Source organism: Parasteatoda tepidariorum, chromosome 3, assembly GCF_043381705.1.
Source record: "Parasteatoda tepidariorum isolate YZ-2023 chromosome 3, CAS_Ptep_4.0, whole genome shotgun sequence".
NCBI classification, from domain to species: Eukaryota; Metazoa; Arthropoda; class Arachnida; order Araneae; family Theridiidae; genus Parasteatoda; species Parasteatoda tepidariorum.
Genome location: NC_092206.1, coordinates 24,049,356 through 24,073,948, shown reverse-complemented (window position 1 = coordinate 24,073,948; position 24,593 = coordinate 24,049,356). Strand labels below are relative to the sequence as shown.

The window sequence follows — 24,593 nt, the reverse complement described above, 5'->3', positions numbered from 1 at the left end:
TATATATATATGTATGCTATTGCTCAAAAAATGCTGTACCTCATTCAACACGACGGTACGCGGCACCATATGTTTAAAATTTCTGCAGCCTTTATAGAAAAAATCAAAAATAAATCGTAATTAAGTTTTTAGTTGCATAGAAATTCAAAATTATTCTAAATAATTACGTAACGTATACTTACTTAACGTAATTAATTGCTTAATAACATAATGTATGCTTAATAATGTAATACTTACTCAACGTGTACTACTTAAATTATTACTTAAGGCAACCTTACAAAATAAATAATAATTAAAGTGTTGCCAATAAATTGAGGAATAGTCGAATTTATGGTGTTACTTAAGCGAAATTTATCGCTTGATAAATAGCTTTTTTTCCTTTTTTTTATACAAAACAACAGAATATTTTGACCTCAATTATATTTTCCATATTCTTCTTTATATTTTAAAGAAGAATTGCTTCCATTGCTATTCCATTTGCTTCTTTAAATTTAAAAAATTTTAAAATATGAATAAACAAAAACTTTTAGGCTTGACATTTTTGCAGTGTTTTGTTTTGATGAATTAAGCACCAAACGCAACGAAAACTGTGTTATGTTACATTTTTAAGAAGTAGTAGTAAAATAATTAGGCGTAAGAGATAATTTCGATTTTAAATACTAATTTAGTCTCAGGCAAAAAACAAAATTTTAAACTTGCTACATAAATTTATTCGGTACAAATATTTTGAACACGTTGAGTGCCATGGGGATCACCAGTGACCGGCATTGAGTTTGCTCGTAGCACCACGGGGATCACCGGTGACCGGCAATGCCAAGATTATTTGAAACACATATTTCGAGTAAAGTTTTAATTTTTTTATATTTTTATCGCTACTAAAATGGTTTGAAGAAATTAATGAATGCACAAAAATAGTTTTATATGCCAATTTGCTCCGGACAGTGAATAAATATTTTCAAGTGGTAGTTTATTAATTGTGAATCTTGGTTTAATAAATTTAGCAGATTTTTATCCACCACTATTTCCAAATAATTCGGAGGCTTACATAATTCACCACTTTTTTCAGATATGTCACTTTAAGCCTTTTAAAAAACTAGCAAAATCTGTCTAATATTTGCAAGTTTAGTTTGTAGCTATTCACCGCTTGGCCTGCCGGGCAAGCCATGTAAAATTAGCGTGGCATTCAACGTGTTAAGTCAATCAAGGATGCCGGCATTTTTTGAGTCATGCGAAAACAGATAAAAACGATGAAATTTTCTCAAATTTAGATGAAAAAAAGGAAAAGAAAACATGAATTTTTAGTCACAAATTGACACTAATTATGGAAAAATATGAAATGAAAAATTGAGCAAACATATTTAATGGGCCTATCCCCTGTGATTACTATACCAAAAATAACGTAAACGTAATAACTTGAATCTTGTTATGCGTAATAGATTATAATAAATATAATAATGCACCAATAATGGACTTAACTAAAGTGTTCCAGAGATTACATTGTTTAATGTTCAGATAAGAGATTTTCTTTATAAATCCATTTTAAAAGGTTGTGATAATGTGTTTTTTCCCTGTGCCGTATCTTCGTTTTATTATTAAAATGAAAAATAAGAAAAGCGTAAAAACTTTTTAGTAATCGGATTAGTTCCTTTATGCTTCGGAAAATCATGTTCGCGTTAAAAAAAATCTTTCTTTTTATTATGCTTTTATATTTCGTTAATAACTTATCATTTTTCTTTATGCACTTTTGCTATATCATACAATTTTTCTCTTGCTGAAAATACGATGTAATTTCTAAGGATTTGTAGGAAATTATTACAAAAAACGAACGTTTTTTTAAAGGAAATAATTTATTAAAAATTAGAGTAATTTCTGCTGCGTTTATTTGATTATTAAATCTTTAGAACGAGAATCTTGTTTCTGCAAAAATGTAAATTAAAACCAAGTATTTCTATTATCATTAAATAATGGCACAAACAATCAGTTCATTTGCTTAACAAGTTGTTTATTTTGCTTAATATACTGCTTTTTAATTGCTGACATTTAAATTATATCCAAATTTATTATTCTAATCGTTATTTCTAAGTTTGTCTACTGCTTGGAATTCTCATTTTACAACATTTTATTCAACAAGGCTTTATTAAGTTTATTTACTTGAAAATTAAAAAATAATAAGTGAAGGAATTTTTAGTACAAATAATGAAAAATTATACCTACCCTCACCGTTCAATCTTAGAAAATAAGCAATTTTCTATCAATCTAAATTTCATATTCTCAAAAAATCTTTAGTATAGTTTGTAGATACCTGTAAAAGAACGTTATTTAATGCTTAAAAAAACTCAAAAGGATATTAGTAGGTGGTTTTTATTTTATAACCGTCGTTGAACAGCTGACCCAATTTTTGGGTTTACGACTACTAATGTTCAACTCTGTAGCCTTGTCATTTTGAACCCAATTCAAAGGACAAGGGAACTCCTGGCCCACGTATTGGGAGAAATTTGCTTTCGTGAAGGACTTTTTTTGTTGGAGCTAACCGGCATTTGCGTAATATGGAGGGGAAAACTACGAAAACCTCCCAAGGTTAGCCTGATGGCAGGGGGACTTTAACCTCTTATCCGTCTACCACTGAGGATATTTCACGGAAATGGGGGACCAGTTTACTCAAAAAGTTAAATCTTTTATAAACGTAAAGTCACCGGGAAAGGCAAGAAATATTAATTAGTTGATATTAGTTAAATATTAGTTCATTTACAACATTGCATTAGCTTCATTTACAATATTTTATTTTTTCCAACTAAAATATTTACTTATTCTATAATATTGCATTTATTTCTTTACAACATTACATTATTACATTTCCAATATTACACTCATAACTTTCACCTATATTACAATACCATATTCATTTGTTGTTTATTCTACTTTTATTATTATTTCGTGTGTAATTTGCATTTTCAAACAACAATAACTCCCTTTGCAATATTTTCACAATTAGCTTAAATCTTCTCTAAAAATGTTATTAAAAAGACTGTAAATTATGAATTAATGTTAGAAAAATTCACTTACTTTTAATCATTATTCACAAATCACTCATTCTTAAAAAAAAATTTAAATCCAAAAAATTTAAGTTCACATCTTAGGTCATTTTTAATTATAATCAATATAAAGAGTTTTCTTTTAATCTGCCCATGATCACTTGTCTGGATTCTTCTAAAATAAAATTAATTAATTAAATCCTGAAGCTAAACTTTTCAACTAATCAACAAGTTTATAAACTATATTTATCAGTTTTTAACCTCCAGGAAGAAAAAAGACACACAGTACAACGAAAATTTCTGTTTTTCTTTTATTTTTGCTGACGTGTACTTTTTAGTTACAACTTTTCAGTAAATTATTTCGCGGAAGAGTTCGACAGATCTTCTAACTGGATATTTAATTAATTTCTTAATTATAGAGAATTTTGTCAGAGGGATGAGAATTTCTTTTTATTTTGAAAATGCTGCAGGTTTAATAGATTTCAAGCGCAGGTTATTTTATAATTTTGAGTTGATTAATTTCATTATAAAATTAAATTTTAAAATAACTTAAATGAATGTTGATTATCTTTAAACTAATGCATTTTAATTACATTGTGTTTATTTTAAAATATTTTTAGATAATTTATTTTTCTTAAAGCAAAATCTTATCTTTGATACTCTTGTTATCAAAAAATTTCATTTCGTGGCATTAAAGCAATTTTTTCAGTTTATTTTTTCACTTTATAATTGACAAATATTATAGAAAACTACAGGGTTAAAAAGTCTAAATTTAAATAGGTAAATGTTGTTGTGTATTAAATTAGTGAAAGACGATTGACCCTTTAAGAAATACATTATCTTAATTGACCCTTTAAAAAATGCATCCTGCTGATCTTTTGTTTAGCACATCCTTTGGTAAAAAAGATCAATTTTGTAAATTTATACTTACCCTAATTTTTTATAGTTTTCACCAGTTTAAAACTTTTTTTAAAAAAATTACAAGCTGTTTGTTCGGATGTATCAAATTCGCATAGCTGTCACCATCTCAATTTTTTAAAAGTATAAATAATACCGAGGCTTATTTTTACAAAAATTATTAGAACTGATTAAATTTCTTCAACTACGTTATTTTTAAAGCCTGCTAAAAAAAATTTAAAACGGTAAAATTGCCCTCAAATTTAAAAGAAAAATAAGAAATTTTGAAAAAAATATCTTCTCTATGTATCCTTTTCTAAGAATATTGTGCTATTTTTTTCATTTTAAAATACTTTATTTGTTTTTCTCCCTTTTTCGTCATGTTAAACCTTTTGGTGCTTACTTATTTAGCAGCAATAATCTGCAATTCTTAAAAAATTTTATTAGTTTGAATGAAATTTTCTGTATATTTTAACATTACAGGACAACTGCTTTAAAAAGTAATATATTAAGTTTTCTTAGTTATTATTCGTAAATTTCTTCATGTAACATTTTTTTGTTTTAGCAAACGTTGACTATACATACTTATGAAAAAATAACGACCTTTCACGAAAGCAAACTATAAGAAACGATCTGGCAATACTAATACTTCTCAAATAACTAAGAAATTGATACCGAGCAGTATTCAATCAATAAGAACAGAGCGATCTGTCATGTGTGCCAAAACGATAAGACATTTAAGTGAACAAAACTGAAGGCTATCATCCAAGAAAAAAGGAAACAAATTTGTGCCGTCTGTTAACACAACATTCTTAAGAAATCGATTTTCCGCTTTTTTTTAAAAAAAAAAAGAGAACAAAAATAAGAAATAAATAAATGTAATATATGAAAGAGCATCAAGAAAATTTAGACTGAGGCGGTATCTTTATCTTCGAGTATTATTATCTTCTGTTCTTTTTTCTGAAATATTTTCCGTTTATTTGTTGGCAATCGAAGCGAAAGACAAAACAATCGTCTGTCAGAAATGAAGGACTATAAGAAACGAACGAGCAGACGATATTGTTGGAATTGATAAGAAGAAAAGCCTCGTTATATTTCATGCTTCTAAGTAGGCTATTTTTAACAAAAATGAAAAAAAAGAAATGTCCTCAAACAAAAGTTTCAGCAAGCAGTTTTTTTTTATACTTAAAAGAAACAATTTACTACTCTTACATTATATAAACAAAAAAAAATGAAAATCAATTTTTAAAATAAGACATAAATGAAGTGCTTAATCTTACACAGCATTTAATTTGTTGTGTAATAAGCTAAAGGTATTTTTGATCTAATGGATTCTGCACTCCTGGTTTAACGAAAAATATTTTTAATTTAACTTTCACAATTTTAAAAAGATAGCTATAGAACGATCCTTTTTATATATTTTCATGCCTTATTTTATTAATTTAAAGAAATGACGTGTATGGTTGTCTCAATCCTGATTGTTTGTTGAAATGTGGCATATGTTTATGCTAGCAAATGTTCTTTCCATTCTATTTCGAGAATGCCAAGCCCATCAAGTATCTATTCTCTTAAGTGACACATTCTATATTCTTTCAAGCGGATTTCAATTATTTTACTGCATATTTTTACTTACCAAAAAGACAGACATGAAGCCATGCCGAGCATGAACAATCTAATTATGCATCGAAGTTGCCAGGTATACAAAACAAAAATATAACACGGTTACAATAAAATACATAAGGAAACAATAAATTTAAGAAACAATAAAGAAAAGGATGAAAACGCGATAAAGAAACAATAAAGTAAAAGATGAAAACGCGATATAATTATATTTCAAGAAATTTGATGTGTGTTAAGGCGCAGTATTTAACTTTGCCTTAATTAACATTCTAACATATGTGGAGACAGACTTAGCTCAACTTTAATACACCATTTAAAGTATCAACAGGCCTGACGCGTAGTGATAGTCTTGACGTCATGATCTTCTGACTGACGTCTTGATCCCATGTGTGGGTATTTGTGATCTCCTCTTCTTGAAGTCCAAGCACCCAATTCCAATTATTTGTCAGAATATGCAGAGTCATTTGACAGAATAGAAAAAAGTTTCTTAAAAAAGTAGTCTTATGGTTAAAAAAAAATTCTTAAATATAAATTTTATTTATGATTTTAAAACAGACTATTGAAATTCGTTTTTAAGAGATACCCCATATGCGCTTCCATTTCGTTCATGTGATATTTAAAGCTTCTATATGAGAGTAACAAAGTTGATTTTAGGTTTAAAATTCGCTTAAAGTAGTAAAACATATGTTTTTCAGGTGACAAAACAGATAAAAAATAATAAGTGTGTTGCCCTTTGCTACTTATGAAGTCTTATGGCCAATATTGAAAAAAAAAATATTTAAAATTTTTATTGTTAATCATTAACAATGAATTATTTTCCCTTATAGAAGTAATGAAGAAAATTAACATTATTTAATCAATATTGATAAGTAACTTAAAACAATTGTTTATGGTTGTAGTACAATCAAATTCATAGTTGAGAAAACAATGACAATGCTTTAAAAAACGCAAACGATTGAAAAATATGTGAGCAATAGCAATCACTTGTCTAAAAAGTACGATTTAAGATTAGTAGGTATTGGTTTAAAATTTTAATTTATTCTTCAGAAATAATAAACCATTTTCCTTTACATAAGTTTTGAAAAAGTCCATGCTGGCTAAGATTATAAAGCAACATAGATTATGAACTTAAATTGATTGCTCGTTGTTATGGATAATTCCATCCCCAAAGAACAGCAAAAAGTATGGTTGACAAAATCATGGTAATGTTTGGAGAACGCAAACGATTTAGAATGTGTTAACGGTACCAAAGCAACTGCTTGTCTATATAATAAAAATATCTTTCTTTCATTGAGTTATTTCGAAATTTTAAATTTGCAAGTTTAAAGCACATTATTAATGTACGGAACTAGAGAAATTTTGCTAAATATTCATCAGTACTCTAAAAAAATTTTATATCATCTTATTCTAAAGAATCTAAATAATATTCTAAAGAATTTTTCAGTTAGACAACGATTTCATCTTTTGTTTTTCAGCCAGCATTTATTGACCACAGTTGAGTTTTGAGTTTTTTCTTCTGTATTGATAATTTGCCAAAATAATTTAAATGAATCGAAAACTATCTTCTAGATTTCAACCCCCTGGTTGCTTTCTTGCATAACAAAACAGTTCCTTTATATGTTTTTCTGAAAGAAAAAGGTGTATATAAGGAAACTTTCACATAATGTGAACAAGGTAGCGAAAGCTCATTTAAGCATTTTGTGGTTTAATGCAAACAATTTAAATTAAGCAACCAAAATTTTAGAATTACTTTCAGTTTTATAAATTTTAATCGAAAATTGTTCTTACGAATTTAACAGAAAAATTTAGTTACTTTAAAAGAAATTATATTAAATATACCTTTATTTTTCAGCAATTTCTAAATCAAAATATTTTGAATCAAATTACATCCAGCTTCAATGATTAAAAAATAATCAAAAAAATTTTTTTTTTAAAAAATCTTATATACTTATCAGAAAAACATTCTCTGGAGCTTAGCAACAATATTTTAAATCTTTAAATATTATTAAAATGGAAATTCTCAGAGGTAAAAAGAACAACTAAAAGTTTTAAAAAAACTATTATTTATTCTTTCTAAAAATCATTTAAATATTTTCTCATTCTTTCTTTAATGATGAAGCGCATTAGGAGGCATTAAAGCTGTTTCAAGAGGCAAAAAAAAAGAATATAAAAAGCTAATTTAAAATCTTTTATTCACTTTTTCACCCGCTTTTATAAGTAGGCAAAATATTTATCCGATTAAGAACAAACAAAATGGTAATGGATTTAAATTTTGCATTGAAATCATTTCCATTATGTTTTTATTTACATACATGCAATCCGGATGATATTAAATATAAGTGATGTAGTAAAAATAAAATTCATGAAGTTTGTTTAAAATCTAAAAGATTTAGAATAGTTTGAAAACTTAAAATCTAATGAAATCCATATAGTATATATCAATTACCTATAAGTTTTCATTAATATAATTACTAAAACTAATCTTTCACTCCAAAAAGGATTATGTTTAGTGGTCTGGTAACTTGGTAACAAATTCTGTATTTTAACATTAGAAAGACTGAAGATTGCTGTATATCTAGAAAGACAAAAGGGTGACTCACTATTTAAAAGATGCTTACAAATTCTATCTGTAACCGCGTTTTTCATTTCATCAATAATTTTTTGTTTTTCTGGAGGAATATTTAGTGCAAACTACGCCTCTGAGCGATGTAGTGTTCGTTCAAAAACCACCATAAAATGAATATTTGCAAACTGTTGAAAAATGTGATTCTGAAAGGGGACTCACTATTCAAAAGATGCTTACAAAATACTATCTATGCCTGTGTGTTTCATTCCATCAATAATTTTGTGTTTTTCTGGCGGAATATTTAGTACTAACTACGCCTCTCAGAAATTTAGCGTTCGTTCAAAAACCACCATAAAATGAATGTTTGCAAAGTGTTGAAAAATGCGATGCCTAGTTCTCCCCGCTCTTAAGATTAAGAGTTCATAAACACGCATATAATTGTACGTACAGACTTTCTATTCAATTCAATATAATCTTATAATTATAAATAAATTAATGAAAATGTATATTTTTGTGAAATAGTATATTTTTTTTTATCTAAAGTCGTGTAATTGTGATTTTTTTTTATTTAATTTAAATATAAATTTTTCGCCATTTTTCATAAAATAACGTTTCGTTAAATTTTCATTAAATGATGTCAGTCATTTGCACACAAAAAATAAAATGTATTCTCATGATTTTTTTTTTGTTTCAGATATGGAGAGAGAAAAAGTTTTTCCATTTCTGCTAATGGTAGTTGTAGCAGCTTGTTACAGTAATTCGTTACTGTGTGGTCTTGTATTTGATGACCTAGCAGCGATTCGAGACAATAGAGATATTAGAACACACACCCCTCTCATCAATATTTTTAAGAATGATTTTTGGGGAACACCAATAAAGAAAGTAAGTAATTTATTTACTGCATTAAGTTGTATAGAGTGTTCTTATATATTGTGACCGTTTATACACTTTACAACCCTTTTCAAAAATAATGTCAAAAATTTGATCAGAAAGTGAAAATAATTAGTTAAGCCAAGAAAAAACAGAAATGCTCTCGATGAATGTGGGTGTACAGTGAGCCAAGAGAGAAAAAAAAACTGGCCACTCTGGATGGCTTTTGATCTAATGATCGGATTATCACCTTATAGGACTCATTCATACTGATTTCAGACCTCAAATATGCTAATTAATTAAAGCAGGCGATATTTTAAGTTACGAAATTGGACACCAAAACGTAATTTATTTGAATAAACATACCTTTTTTTCAATGGGTTTGGATTTCTGACTCGCAAAATATAGGAGATAGCGGCAATCTAGGAAACATGGTCCCCGTAATTTGGTCAGGAAAACAATCCTAAGTTTGGACCCCTTAATGCCATTTTGTGCGTATTCCGACAAATCTCAAAAAAATTTTAAGGGAATCGAAAATTTTTTGACTACTACTATAAAATTCGTCTATTCAAAGATGATTCCATGCAAAAAATTAATTTTTATAAATATTAATTATTCTTTAATATTTTATTAAATAGTGGTCGAAATTTTTTTTAAATGTAAGGTATGTTTTTTTCAAATCATTTTAAAGTATGTAATTTTACGTGGCAAAATACAAAATTTCAGCAAAATTGGTTTTATAGTTTCTGAGAAATCAAATTTTAAATTTACGACTTTTTCAAATTTCGATTTCTCAGGAGCTATTCAACCGATTTCACTCAAAGTTCATAGTTTGCATATAAAATTACGTACTTTAAAATGATGTAAAAATTGTATACAATTCAAAAATTTTTCGACAATTATTTAATAAAATAATCAAAAATAACGAATAGTTACTAAAATTTATATACTAATTTCATATAGTCACTCATTTATTATGCTTCTTTATGCTTTTTTATGCTTTATTATGCTTCATTAAGTGTTTCATTTTATTATGCTTTTTTATAATTATACATTCAAGTATATCCTGTGCACAGTCGGGTATTAGAATGGTGTTTTCAAAAAAATTTCACCCTTGTTCATTGAGAGCTCAGAAAATAATTATCAAACTTCCGATTTATTTTCAAAAAATTAACAATTTATCCAAATTAAGGCTTCAGATTATTTCTAAAACTCTTATTTCAAAGTAGTTTCAAGCTTCAAAGGGAGCCAAGGAGCTAACCACTTTTTTCAAATAAGCTATAAAATCTGATGAACAATATTGAAAGCAGAACATTCTTTAATATATCGAATTAAATTCGTAAAGTCTAATTTCATTTTCACTAAGTCTTATTTGTTCCTAATGTCTAATAATTTTTTTATCTTAAGTTTGATACTCACCTCTCATAGTTTGATAAAGAAACGAAAGCAAAGTTGGATCTAACTTCAAGAAAATTGTAATAAATTTAAAATAAAAAACACTACTGTCCATCTATTACTAAGTAAAAGATGGATGAAACCATATATAATTATGAAACTAAAACTTGCTAATAAATGTTCCTAAAATCTGTTTTAATTTATTCGGAAATATTTTATAAAAATAACATTATTTAACAACGTAATTAGATTAGTCTTGATATATCTTTAAAAACAAATGCTGTGCTTAATAAATAATTAACGAGCAAATACTGAGATACTTCAATTAAAATTAGTAAATTGAAATGAATTTTAAGAACTGAAATTAAGTCGTTATTCTGAGTTTTTTTGAGAAGATAATTAGAAAATTTAGGAAGCGTGTCGAAGATAAAAGCTTTAAATTTAAATAAATTATGAAAATACAAAAAAAATTCTAAATTAAGATGGTTCTCCCGAACAATTCTAAAACTTAGAAACAGAAATTTGCATCATTCATTTTGACTGTATATTTCGTTATGAACTGATGCTTCTTAAAACGAGTAAAAAGAGTAAAAGAAGAATTGTGCTCATTTCCTAAATAAACTCATTTATAATAAAAGAAAAAAAGAAAACAGATGTATTTTTATGCTTAGAAGAATTTTAGATTTTAAAATTATCTGTGGTTGTTGTTTAATTTATATTTAACGAATACTTTGCAACTAATCTCTACATGGAGAAAAACAATTCTGAAAAATTAGTCTACTTGTCAGAAAATACGATACCTGTTAAATAAAAACTATAATTCTGGCTAATAAAACCAAAATATATAAAGCACCGTATATGATTTACCGGAAATTCTGTTTTGCAAAACTACGGTTCTTATTACCACATATTTAGTAAAAAATAATGACTGAAAAGTAAATTTAAGAATGAATGTTTTGGCTCGCTTTAAGGAATTGTAAAAAAAATGACCAAATGTTAACATATTTACAACCAGCATGTTAATAAAACTACATTTTATTGTTAATTTTACTAAGAATCATAATAAAAGAGCTTCCGTAAAATTAATCGTGTTTTTTGTTCCCATAGAGATAGAACCAAAAAAATTACATTTTACCATATCTTGGAGATGGTTTTGATCATACTTTTGTTTTTTCATTTTGTGTAAATACTTTTACTTTGAAATGAAATTCCAAAATATTTTAGTGGCCCTTAATTTTTCAAAACAAGTTAATAAATTTTTTGTTACAGTTAAGCTGTTTTTCAAAATTTAATCTGCAGTTTTATAGTTTGAGTGTTACTTAATTTGCCAATGGGTAAGCATGTATGCAATGATGGCTTGCTAAGCCAGTATACTGTAAAAAATTCCAGATCAAATTATGGCATAAAGAACAGGAACTTTGGGTGTATCATCCCGAAAAAATCTTTACTACCGTAAAATATTATACCGTAATTTTTTCCGCTATACTTATTTAATCACAGTGATCCATTATTTTTTCAGTAATATTTATTTAATTAGAGTAATTCCGTGATTTTACTGTAATTATTACTACTTTTTTGCTCCGCCACATGTGATGGCCGCTACTTTTTTGGCCGCCACATGAAAAAAATGGGTTTTACATTTCACAGTAAAAATAACGATACCCTGAGTGCCGGTACTTTTTACCGTAATTTGATCAGAATTTTTTTTTACAGTGTAGAGTATGCTCTAGTGATTTGCATATAAGCCTTGCATCGTGAAATCTATTTTTCTATATTATAACAGCTATTTAACAGTTAAGCACCAAATTTAACGTTCTTTACAGGGAAATATTTGGCAGAAAATTAAATTAAAAACATACTATAAGGTCATTTATTTTTTCGTCCAAATTTAGAAAGATATAGCAAGAAAAAAACTGAATGGATACAGAAAAAAAAACGAAGTACTACCTTCAGAAGGTTAAGGTTAAGTTTAATTTAAAGGCTCAGGTTCAATTTAAAAATTTGGCTGTAAAAATATTTTCTACATTGGAAATTCAAAAAGTGAAAATCAATGCTCTTCAATAAAAAATTCAATTGCTTAAACTTTCAATTTCTATGAGTATTTAAAAATGCAATGCATATTGGATGGCTTTTAATATTTTGATACACTCATGCAAAAGTTCACGAGTTTTGGAATTTTGCACTTTGGTACATCTATCTTTTATGCATTTACAATTTAATCTTTTTTTCAAAAATTTATTTTAAAAAATTTTTTGTTAAAAACAATTTTTTCAAAATTTTCAGAAATATTTCATTTATTTTACCTTTATCTTATATAATGCTCGCATATCATAAAACAAATTAGTTCTCTATGTTTTTGGAACATAAATCACTTAAATTTATGCTGTTTTTCTGGGATTTTTCTAAGCAAAATTTCTTTAAGCGTACCAAACGACGCAGTACTATAAAACAAAAAGCTTCAATTTATATATACATTTTAAAATATTCATAACAAATAAATGCCAAGGCATTTGAAATAAAATTTGACTTTTTTGAATAATATTGTTATGCAATTATATTAATAGAGTCAGAAAAATTACGATCAAAACTACCAGAATATGGTGAAATTTATCGTGCTTCTGGCTCAAAGGAAAGACCAAAGTAACTTTTTTCGTAGCAGTTTGGTAATGATTTTAGCGAAATTAGCAACAAAACATGGTTTTATAACATGTGATAAAATTGGACAATTTTAACACGATACCTCAGAGCATGGTATAAAAACTTTTAATTTGGCAAAAATTTAATTTCAGTTTTGTGTTTTTTACAAAGTGTGTGGTGATAAGAACTATAATTTCGAAAACCAAGAATATCAGTAAACCGGTACCATAAGAAAGAAAAATTACTGAATAAATGGTTTGGTTTTATTTAACTAGAACTATGTTTGATTTTTTTTTCTTTTAATCATGTCATTACCCTACAATACGGTAATTTTCCAGAATTCTTTTTGCTGTGTATAAGGTTGAAATTATCGAAATATATTTACTTGGGATAAAAACTGCATATTTTATAATGATAAAAAATTTTTACAAATCTCCGGAATATATTAATTTCCAAAAATTTACTTGGTCTTAAATTGATCATAAAAGCATGCAGAACAATATAAAAGTTAAAATAAAAAAATATATAATACAACATTTGAATTCCTTTATGTCGATATTTCACGAGTCCCAATTTAGTGCATTGTTATCAATAACAATACAAATATTTAACAATAATTGGACCTAATTATCTTTTAATCATCGTCTAAATATACTTTAATTATAATAACTTGCAATAATGCTTGCTTATTGCTTTTATTTTGTTTTTAGTAACGTAATGACTTTCATGTAAATCATCTAATTGTCAGCACCATGTGGCTCTTTTGTATGATTTTCTGAATATTCCCAGTAAAGCCTATTTCACTTTATACATAAATCCTAATGTGCAGATAGGATAATGATGTCAGTTCCCGGATTTGCATTTATACCAGGCCATGAATACACCTTCGGAACAAAGCAATATTCATAACTGCTTATGACTTTATGTAGGCTATGTTAAAGAGGTACCGCCTGCACTGCATTTGTGCGTGACATTTAACATGACAGAAGGATATATTATTAGAGCACTGAGACGGGCTTGTCGAGTAGACAGACAAATGAGGCTGTTAGGGTGCTTTGTGATAGATTAATATACAGTTGCCTTGCTTTTGATTTTATGTTAAATAAGAGAAATAAGAAATATTTTAATATTTATGAAAAATAGAAGTAAATCTGTATTATATATTCCTATCAAACTTCTGGTAAAACTCATTCTTCTTGTAAAACATATGTGAAATCTATTTAAGGTGCTTATTGACCAACAGCTACCGCTAGTTTTTATTCTTTTTCATAAAAGTAAAGTTTAAATTTTCAGCGCTTCAAAAAGCTCACAGCCTTTTGTCCTAAAAATACTGACTGTCTGAAAAATAAATTTGAAAAATATGAACAAGAAATAGAATTGTACGGTTTATTACTCGATGCTCAGATAATCTGAAATATTTCCACTGAGTTTCAAAATTAGTTATAAGGTTCGCCAACAGATAGCGCTGCTAACTGTTGGCGAAAATCTCTATAACTGTATATAGCTTGCGGCTGTAAAGCGGTGCAGACTGAGAATAAAACTAGCCGGTACTCACGGAAATATTTCATTTGGTGTATTCTAAATTGCAGGAAAAAAAACATTGTTTTATAGTTTTCTCAGTATGCAGTGCCATCTTTTAGCACACTTTGTAACTACTTTTGAAAATTGTACACAGAAAATTGTGCATCTCTATCTTTTATTGAGTTTACAAACTATCTACTATTTATGAACACTGTCAGTATAAAAATCACACGAATGGCATTATACTCAACTCTCTTTGCGCAATATACGTTATGATGAGATGGAAATATATTGATGTACTAAAAGTATGAGACTACGAATAAATGGTTTTTGTTGACTAAATTGTTTTCTTTCTGTAGGAATACAGTCATAAATCCTACCGTCCACTAACAGTTCTTACTTTTCGACTGAACTACGCCGTCCACGGTTTACAGGCTTTTGGCTATCACCTTGTCAACATCATACTTCACGCTTTTGTTTGCATTCTTTTTCACAGGTATTACGTAGTATTTTTTTAAAATTAAAATCATTGTATATCTTAGGTTATGGTTTTATTTCCTTTACAAATTTTAACTAAAATAAAATTTGCATTATAGTTTAATTAGATATATATTTATGTAACTGAAATGTAATATGCTTTTCACATTTGCAGAAATACTTTTGTAAGTTTAATAATAATAGCTGATTTAATGACTTCTACGTATAGAGAAAAAAATTTAAAGCAAATAAAGTACTTCTAAAAGCATCTGACTTAGTAAATTAAAACTTGTTGTTTTTTTTTAAATATATGTTTAAAAAAAACAAGCTGTGTAATTCAAACAACAAATAGTGGTATAGTGTAAAGATCTGATACATTTGCTTCTTAGTGATGAAAGAATCATTAATACATACATTATTGTAAACAAAAACTTGATTTATTATCGAGTATTATTAAAAAGGTAAATAAAATGGTACTGAACTGAACTCAGTGACGCTGCAGCCCATAGAGGGCCAAGGCCTAATGTGCCCATCTCAGTTTTCTTGACCTTGGGCTCTGGGGTGCAGGAGCAGATGTTCCGGTCAGATGGTCAGACGAACGCGGAACCCCCAGTGTTTAGTTCCCAAGCATGCTTGGTACTCATTTATCAACCCACTGAAGGGATGAAAGGATGAGTCAACCTTGCCCGGCCCGAGGATGGAACCCAGGACCTGTGGCATGGGAGCGCGAAGCACTACCACTCAGCCACCAGGCGTTTTTAAATAAATAAAATGGTGATTTGCTTAAAAATGATATTGTAAGTAACATCTCTTATAACATAGATAATGAGTTACATTTAAAGAAACAAAAATTATGGCATTTTTATTGACTAAAGACAGTCAGACTGAGGGTTAAATCTGCCAGTCGTAATGCCAAGAACTTTCAATAAGCAGTGACTGAATTGTTCCCAAGGGATTATTAGAAGAACGGGAAGCGATCCATAGTTGGCATTTTATCGAAAGATAAAATAGCCAAAAACAAAGCCAACCCTGCATTATTAAAATAGGATTTTAAATAATTTGGCTACAGCTTAATAAGCAAAATGACCATGCGAAATTAATATGACCCTGTAACTGAAACATTTTTGTGCTTGGAAAAATAAAATAACTTAAGGAATAAACAGTTGAAAACGGATTTTGATGTTTGATTTAATCGCGACAGTGAATTTATGAGTCATATATGCATCAATTATAGATTTGTATTGAAATACGAGTTAACCATTACATTGTTTGATAATATAATATTTATATTTTCCTGTTACAAACTGAAATGAAAATTTAATAATTGGTTTAATTTAATTAAAATTGGATTAAGAATGATTAAAAAAAATTAAATTTATGAAATTAAAGAATATTTTTAGAAACTTGGGAATATGTAATGCCCTAAGGACATAATTTATTAGAAAAATATTGCAGTTTCACTTTGATGTCCACTTTTCCATACAACAATTTTGAATAATATTTTGTTCGATTTTCCTTTGCAGATAATAGCAATTACGCTCCGCTTTAGTTATTAGTTCCTCATTTGATTATGCTTCACTTTCTAGTCTAATTTTTAATTTTATTTTGCTCCACTTTCCATTTCAAACCTTTAATTTCTTTCATCCATTCATCAGATCCTTTTCTTTTCTTTTTTGCATTGTAGTTTTTCCTCCTTCGTTTCATTATGTCCCATTTTGAAATGGTTCATCAATCCAATATAAAGCACTTCTCATGTCAATTTATTTGTTTATTTGTTCCTTATATCCTACTTTTAACAGCAATTTTTAGTTTCTCAGTAATATATAACCCTCTTTTTATTGCAGATTACATTGGGGAACACAATTTTTTGTTACATTTATACAAATACTTCATCTTTCCAAACTCGGGTGTGAGCATTTAAGATCTAAAATTAATGTTGCTCCTAAAGCTACATATTTTTAAATGACATATTTAGTCTATTTCTTGTCGAAACGTTCAAGTTTAAATACTTTGCATATTACGGAGGACTGTGCAAATGTTACTACAAACTTCAAGGGGAGTTAGGGTACATCACCAGGGTTGAAAGTGCATAGAATTCAATGCCCGAAAATGTCTTTTCATGGGACTAGGGGAACTTTAATATTATGATATGCTCAGGGGCACACGAAGAAATGGTTCATATGAAAGAAGTCCCTAGCGGCGTATGACTATATTTGCGGGCATGAGTTCATATGCAATTTTAATTCAAATGATGTGCCCTAACTCTCTTAGAAGTTTTACGCAGCATTTATGCGACCTTTCTGCTGTACATAATGTTTTAAACTTGTTCATTTCGACAAAAAATAGGCGAGAAATGCCATTTAAAAGAAAAACTGTAGTTTGGAGAGAGAAATCGATTTCTGGTTTCAAATCAGTAATACGAAAGTATCTAAGATCTGTAAAAAAATTTAAATGCAAGAAAAACAAAAAATAAAATCTTTTCCCCGGTGTTTTGTTCTATAGTCATAAACTGCAAAAAAAATTTTCAACAGATGACCTGTTCAGAGACACACGATGTATCATGTATTCCCACATGCATCAACCTATTTCTACGAAAGCAAACTGAAGCTTATTGCTCCATTAGATAGGGAACGTTTTCAAATAAATACGGTTTTTTAACTCGTGTTTGAAAATAGAACCCTTGCAAGTTATCACCTCTTTTACATTTTTCCTTATTTTAAAAATAATATATAAATTATTTATTAAAAATATACATCGAAAATATTTTTTACGAAATAACAATATACTTCTAATTTTTTGGAAGTCACAGCATTTCCCGAAATTGAAGCTATTTTCTCCATAACTTCCATCATTTATCATTTTTCATTCATCTAAGAAAAGATTAAGTACAATTTAATGATTGCTGACATGAAAGTAAAACAAGAGCAAATGGAAGTAAAGATTTAATGACAGCGCATCGTTAGCAGATTTGATACTAAGAACTAAATGGTAAAAGGGTGATATTTAAACTGTATCTACAAAATAAGTATACTTTTTTGCTAATAAGTCGTCTCTTTAAGATGATGAATGGAAAAAATCACGAATATATTGCATTCGAAATAGTGTAAAAGAGTAAATATTTTGACTAAGTGAAATAAATAACGTAGCTTTTGTATTTTTATCTTCACAGCATAATTTAATTGTTTGTATGAATAGATTATAAAAGTAATGGAACCTAAATAGTTTAAAATATTTAGAGCTGGACAAACGATATTGTCCTGGAAATTGTTTAAAAATGAGTTAAAAAAAAATAAAAATGTAAAATAAATGAAGAAAAAAAACTGAGAAAACAATGAAATTTTTTTAAATTTATTTCTCAATTTTTTTCTAACAGAAGTTATATATTGACTTCAATAGAGTCTAAATTATTATTATAAACATATGTACTAGAAAGAAATTTATTTCTTTATGCTTATGCACACCCATTCCACTTCCAAATATTTTCTTATTGATTCCATTAACCCCTTCTTTCTCGATCCCGTAAAAATGACGAGGTGAGGTTTCGCCCTCTATTTCTCGCTCCCGTGAAATTTCCAGGCTGGAGTGTTCAGTAGTAACGGGCCAATAAGAATAAAACTAATTCATTTCCTTTGCCCGGAAAACATTTTATTTCTCCTTTTACGCACCAGATAGCAATACCAGGATATTTTTTAGGTAATTGTAGACAGTTAATTTATTTGAAACTAGATGTCAGCACTAATTAAATACGTGTATTTGGCAAAATAGGCACTTTTATGATCGTTTTCTTGAAAATTAACGGAAGGGGTTAGGATCTATTAGTGAGCATAAGAAGTTTTTCCGAAAAATTCTTTTTTAAAATAATGTGTAAAATTAAAAGTAAATTGTTATAACAAATTTGGTAAGTTCACAACCTTGATTTAGTATTTTCGATCACCAAACGGATATTAAACACAATTTTTGCATGCACCACATTGCGCATAAAGCTGATCGTTAGAGTTCTAAATAATTTAATGAATCTCTTTCATTGTAATTTATAATGGTAGATTCATGCAAATTGCATAAAAAATAATTATTGTAAAACTGTTAATAAGACTAAACACCGATTTAAATAACTTTAATGTATCGTGGAATTACGTTATAATAAAAAAAGTAATTCTTTTAGTTTAAAACTCTTAAAAAAACTATCAAAAGTAATTCTCTTAGAAAGCTATCAAAATCAAAAAAGTAATTATAGCAGTAAAGGTAAATGCCGTTAAATTAGGGATGCAAAACTATTTATAGAAAAACAATACGTTTGTGGCGTAACTACCACTATAAATATTAAATACCAAATCACTAGTATATAAGACATTTTAACTCGATTCTATCATGAGGTATCTTATAATAGATGTGATGTTGAAATAGTCGATAATTATGTCCCCACAAATGGTGACCCGGACGTGATTGAATATTGAAAAAATAAAAATATATAATGAGCGAAATGCTATGAAGGAAAAAAAAGAATTACTGAGCGAAATGTCATAAACAAAAAAAAACCATCCGGTGAAGTAAATAAAGACTCCCGGTAAATAAACAATATTGAAGGAAAAAAATTAGCGAAATGCTATAAACAAAAAATACGAAAAAATAATAAGTAATATGCTATAAAAAATGAAGAAGGAATATAATAAGCGAAAATGATATAAATATTTAAACAGCATGAATCAACTAGTGGTAATCGTTCATCGAATTCAATCACACATAAAATTCTGGAAGGGGGGTAACGTGGCGTAACTACCACTACAAATATTAAATACCAAATCGCTAATATATAAGACATGTTAACTCGATTTTATCATGATGTTCATTATAATAGATGAATATTGAAATAGTCGATAATTATATCCCCATACCTTTATGCCTTTTATTAATTTTATGCTCATGACAATCAAAGCAATATGGAAATCAATGTGGAAAAACAGGATGTAATTTTCCGGCCAGTGAAGATGCACCCACAGCAATGAAAAATCATGTTAGACCATTATGTTTTCATGTTATATAAAAATATGGGATTAGAATTAAAGATTATCGCATAAGGATTACCAAAGGAACTGTAATTAAATATCGCAAATGAAACATATTCTAAAGCTATAACCTGTCTATAACTGAAAAGCTTTAGCACCAAATGTGAATGCATAAAAGTAGTTGAATAATTAAAAGGACTTGTGTAAAATTATAATTTTAAGACCCTTTTTTTCTTACGTGGAATATCTCATCACATTTTCGATCCTTCTGTAAATTGATAAGGACCTAATTATAATAATTGTTCCTGATTTTCTCCTTCACAACAAATATTTAAAAAAAATTATTTCGGAATCGTTTTAACAGTAGATATCTTTAATGAATATCTTATTTTGATAAAATTCGTAGTTGAGTGACAAAATAAAATTATCCTCAGGCCGACATTAAAAAAATAATGTGAACTTAAGAGCAGAACAAACAGATGATCATAACGTCTTTTCTAAGAGAGGGGAAATAAAAATGAAGATTACTTTTACCAAGAATATGTCGTTCTTTAATGAGCAAAATGCTCAGCACTTATTTAAATCTCTGAAAGGCAAATTAATAATGATAATCATTTAATTATCCATAATGGTTGTGGCGAATGACATTATCGCCAAGCCGGCATTCAAAAAAATTATGTAATCCTAGAGCAGAATATGATCTGATGATCTGAACTGTATCATAACTACCACTACAATTATTAAATTCCAATTCACTATTATATAAGATAAGTTAACTCCATTCTATCTTGGGTATCATTTCATAGACGAAAGTTGACATAATTGATAATACTCTCGCCACAGAACGACTATTCTAGAGTGGTGGTGTATGTGCAAATTAAATTTAATAAATTTTTTGTTCTTTCAAGAATGTGTAGTTTCTTGAAGAACTACACATTCGAATATGAACAATAATTTTGTTATCCGTAGTTGTATTTATAAGACAAAAAAAAAGAATGCTGTTTCTAGTGTATCTACCACTACAAAAATACAGTTCCAATTCACTAGTATATAAGAAATGTTAACTCGATTCTATGGGGGAGGGGGGTACCTTTTCATAGAAGAAAGTTGGCATTATCGATATCTACTCTCCTTATATTGGTAACCTTCGGGCGTGATGTGAACATGCCTACCTTGACAGATATTCCCACTTCGATATGAACACTCTCCCCACATTTTAGCCTTCGGACATGAGGTGAACACGTCTACCTGAGTAGAAACGCCCAATACGATTTAAACACGCCTACTTCGATGGATGGTCAACATTGAACAGTTGACTTGCTACTTGTGATTGCGACGTAGTCCTCCTCACGCTGTTACTTCTCATCTCGATCACACAGAGCGTACAACGTATACACTCGACTGCTAAAGGCAACGCAGAAGCGACCACGACCGTAAACTTGTAAACTTAATTCATCTCTCACGATCAGCACTCAAAAAGTACGGTGATCTTAATACAGCTTCCCCGACTTCTCACAAAAGAGTTAACTTACTCATTTATGTATTTTTACCTCAATTCAATATCATTTGATATGTTAATATATTATAAGAAACAAAATCGCGTAATGTAAAATTATTCCCTAAAATATGCGTATGCACTCTGTTAGTTATACTGCCTTACTCAGTAGCAGAACCTCTGTATTTATCTGCAAGACCATAATGCTGCATTTGGTAGGTTCGCAAATTTCAAAAATGCAATCTCTTTGAAATGAAGGTAATCAACTTTTTTAAATTTATTTTTGTCTGCAGTAACTTAATTAAATTTTTATTGCGTCGCAACTCAATTTTGAATAATTTTTAATGTTAGGTTTATTTTTGTCTGAAAGGCCAAAATAAATCTGCGGTAACCATCAACAATGTTCTAAGAGGATATAAAAAGGCTAGCTTGAAATTATCAATATTTTCACAAAGCCAAGGTGAAACAAGGAATAGAGAACTCGCATTTCTGTGATGCGACCCCGGTTCAAATCCCTGTGGCAGCTTGTCGAAAAGAATTCTGCTCCCGGCAAACACAGACTACAGTGCCGAAGTAAAATATCCTCCAAGCAAGATGGATCATAGATTAGATTCTTCCGCTATCACGCAATTCGTGGTTTTTCTCTCCATGCAATGCAAACGCGTACTTAGTTCCAACAAAAAATTCTCTACGAATGCTATTTTGTCCCAAAGTTTGATCCTGAAGCTTCCTTGTCTTCTGCTTTAGGTTCAAATTTACATGGATACAGAATTAGGCATTGGTAGTCGTAAGCCAAAGAATGGATGAGCTATTCAACGTCGGATATTAAATGAAATATTTTCCCAAGTTTAAAAGTTTTTATGTACATCTGATTTTGGTTAAAGTTGAGACAATAGAAAGAAAATAAATTTAGGTAAAACTTGGAAAAAAAATTTTTTTATTTATTTTATATAGTTTTTTTAAACAAGTGGTTTCTTAAATCTCTCAGCATACAATTTTATGACAACATAATCTCTACAGTAAGGAGTTAAATTTCTCATTTATAAACAAATACCACAACATTCAACTATATCATTAAGATCAAAATCATTTAATGCATTAAAATTACACCTTTAATTGTACGCCTACTCGCAATTATACTAATTATAATGCCATTTGAAATCCTTAATATCAAAATAATTAATGTATCGGATTTATGCATTGACTTACCATCATACAATTATTTAAATTTTCTCGATTTATTTTTCAATTGAAACAAATTTGTTCCTAATCTACTCACAACCTGATGTTTAATATCAGTTGTTTATTTATTTATTTTAATGAAATCTACATCTGGTATTAAAATTTCTCAGAAATTATCATTTATCGTGTTACAGAATTCTCTCTCTAAGGCTAAATCCAATAAACATCTCGAGATTGGAAATTCTTTAGTACATTCCTTTACAATTATTGCATCAACAAGTTATTTCTAAGCATTATACGTCAATATTTGTTGTTCCAGGCGTATAACGCTTTCATGGCCGACTGCTTTTAAATCAATAATACCGACATCTGCTTTTGTGTGATTTCTTGAATCGGAATAGATTGCCTTCAGTAACAGAAATGTTTGTGAATTTATTTGGGATACGACATTAGAAATGATTTTTTTTAATAGATTGGATATTACATTGTTAGAAGGCCAAAAAAAATTTTGCTTGGATTTTTTTCTAAAATATATTATTAAAAATATTTTGCATTTGATTATCTTGCACTTGCCGTTTTTAGAGAAAAATCTTTATTTTCTCTAAACTTTATAGTTATAATTATTTTAAATATTTGCTTAATGTTTTTATTACTGATTAAGAATTCGATAGATTAATGAAGTTTTTCAGACTCTAACTGAGTCACTGCTTCATTTAAAAGTTTTTTAGCATTATATTGCTATAATTTTTATAATATTTTTTTTAAAAAAATTATCGATTACTTTGGAGGACAAATCTTTGTTGCATTTATACAAATACTTGATTTTGCCTAGTTCGGGTGTGGGGATTTCAAATCTAAATTTGGTTTTGCTCCTAAAGCTACAGAATTTTTTTAATTATGTTTTTTGTTGAAATATAAGAGTTCAAAAACGTTACATATAACAGGGGGTTGCGTAAATGTTGCAGGATTAAAATTTCATACGAAACTATGCTCGTAATTGTCACCATAGGCACTTCCTTATAACGAACTATTCAGAAACACGATCATAATATGGAAGCTCTCTCAGAGGCGTATGACGAAATGGGTTTCTATGCAATTTTAATCATAATGTCCTGATCCCAAATTTCCCTAACAGTTTGTCTCAGCATTTATGTGACACCATGTTTTACATAACGTTTTTAAAACTGCAAAACTTCAACAAAAAATTTACTTTAAATGTCATTTTAAAAAGAAACTGTAGTTAGAGAGAGAAACCAATGGTACATTTGAAATCTGTTGATCGTATATATCTTAGTTATATCTTGATATTTCAATCTTGTATCTTGATATTTCAGTCTTATATCTTGATATTTCAATCTTATATCTTGATATTTCAATCTTATATCATGATATTTCAAAATAAATCGTATATATCTTGATTTTTCAATATTCCTTATCTGAAATCGGTATTACATGATGAACCAATTAAATTATCTCTCATTATTGATTTTCTGAAGATTTAATCCTTCAGTTATTTAATGAATGAAGCTTTTTATTGAGTTATTGAATTCCTTTTAATTTATTAAGAATAGTTGCAGCTACTATACAACAAACGAAGCTACTTTTCATCCTTTTTAAAACTTTTTTTTGTACGAAATTGAATTTCGCTTACACTTTTTTTTGTTTTCTTCCGAACTAAAAAACGTTTGAAAATAACAGTTTATCAAAAAATTTTGTTCTAAAAAATGTATGTGTTATTTTAGGATGTGCCTCTATTTCCTCTCCAGTACTTCCAGCATAATATCCAGCTTGTTGTTTGCTGTACATCCTATTCACACAGAAGCCGTAGGTAGCTATGACTATTCTTTTTGAAATTTAAAAATGTTTTTTTTCACTAACAACCAAAATACTTGACCAAT

The 24,593-nt window shown here is 28.4% G+C and overlaps 1 protein-coding gene across 3 annotated transcripts in view; it reads left to right on the top strand.

The window, feature by feature from the left end:
- LOC107450353 (protein O-mannosyl-transferase Tmtc3) overlaps positions 1 to 24,593 on the top strand; it is a 133,651-nt gene that overhangs the window by 59,777 nt on the left and 49,281 nt on the right. For all 3 annotated transcript variants that reach the window (XM_043040419.2, XM_071178411.1, XM_071178412.1), the window contains exons 2-4: positions 8,810 to 8,997; positions 14,898 to 15,034; positions 24,438 to 24,519. In XM_043040419.2, coding sequence (XP_042896353.1) covers positions 8,812 to 8,997; positions 14,898 to 15,034; positions 24,438 to 24,519 — 405 coding nt within the window. In that variant the 5' untranslated portion in view covers positions 8,810 to 8,811. The remainder of the gene's footprint in view (positions 1 to 8,809; positions 8,998 to 14,897; positions 15,035 to 24,437; positions 24,520 to 24,593) is intronic.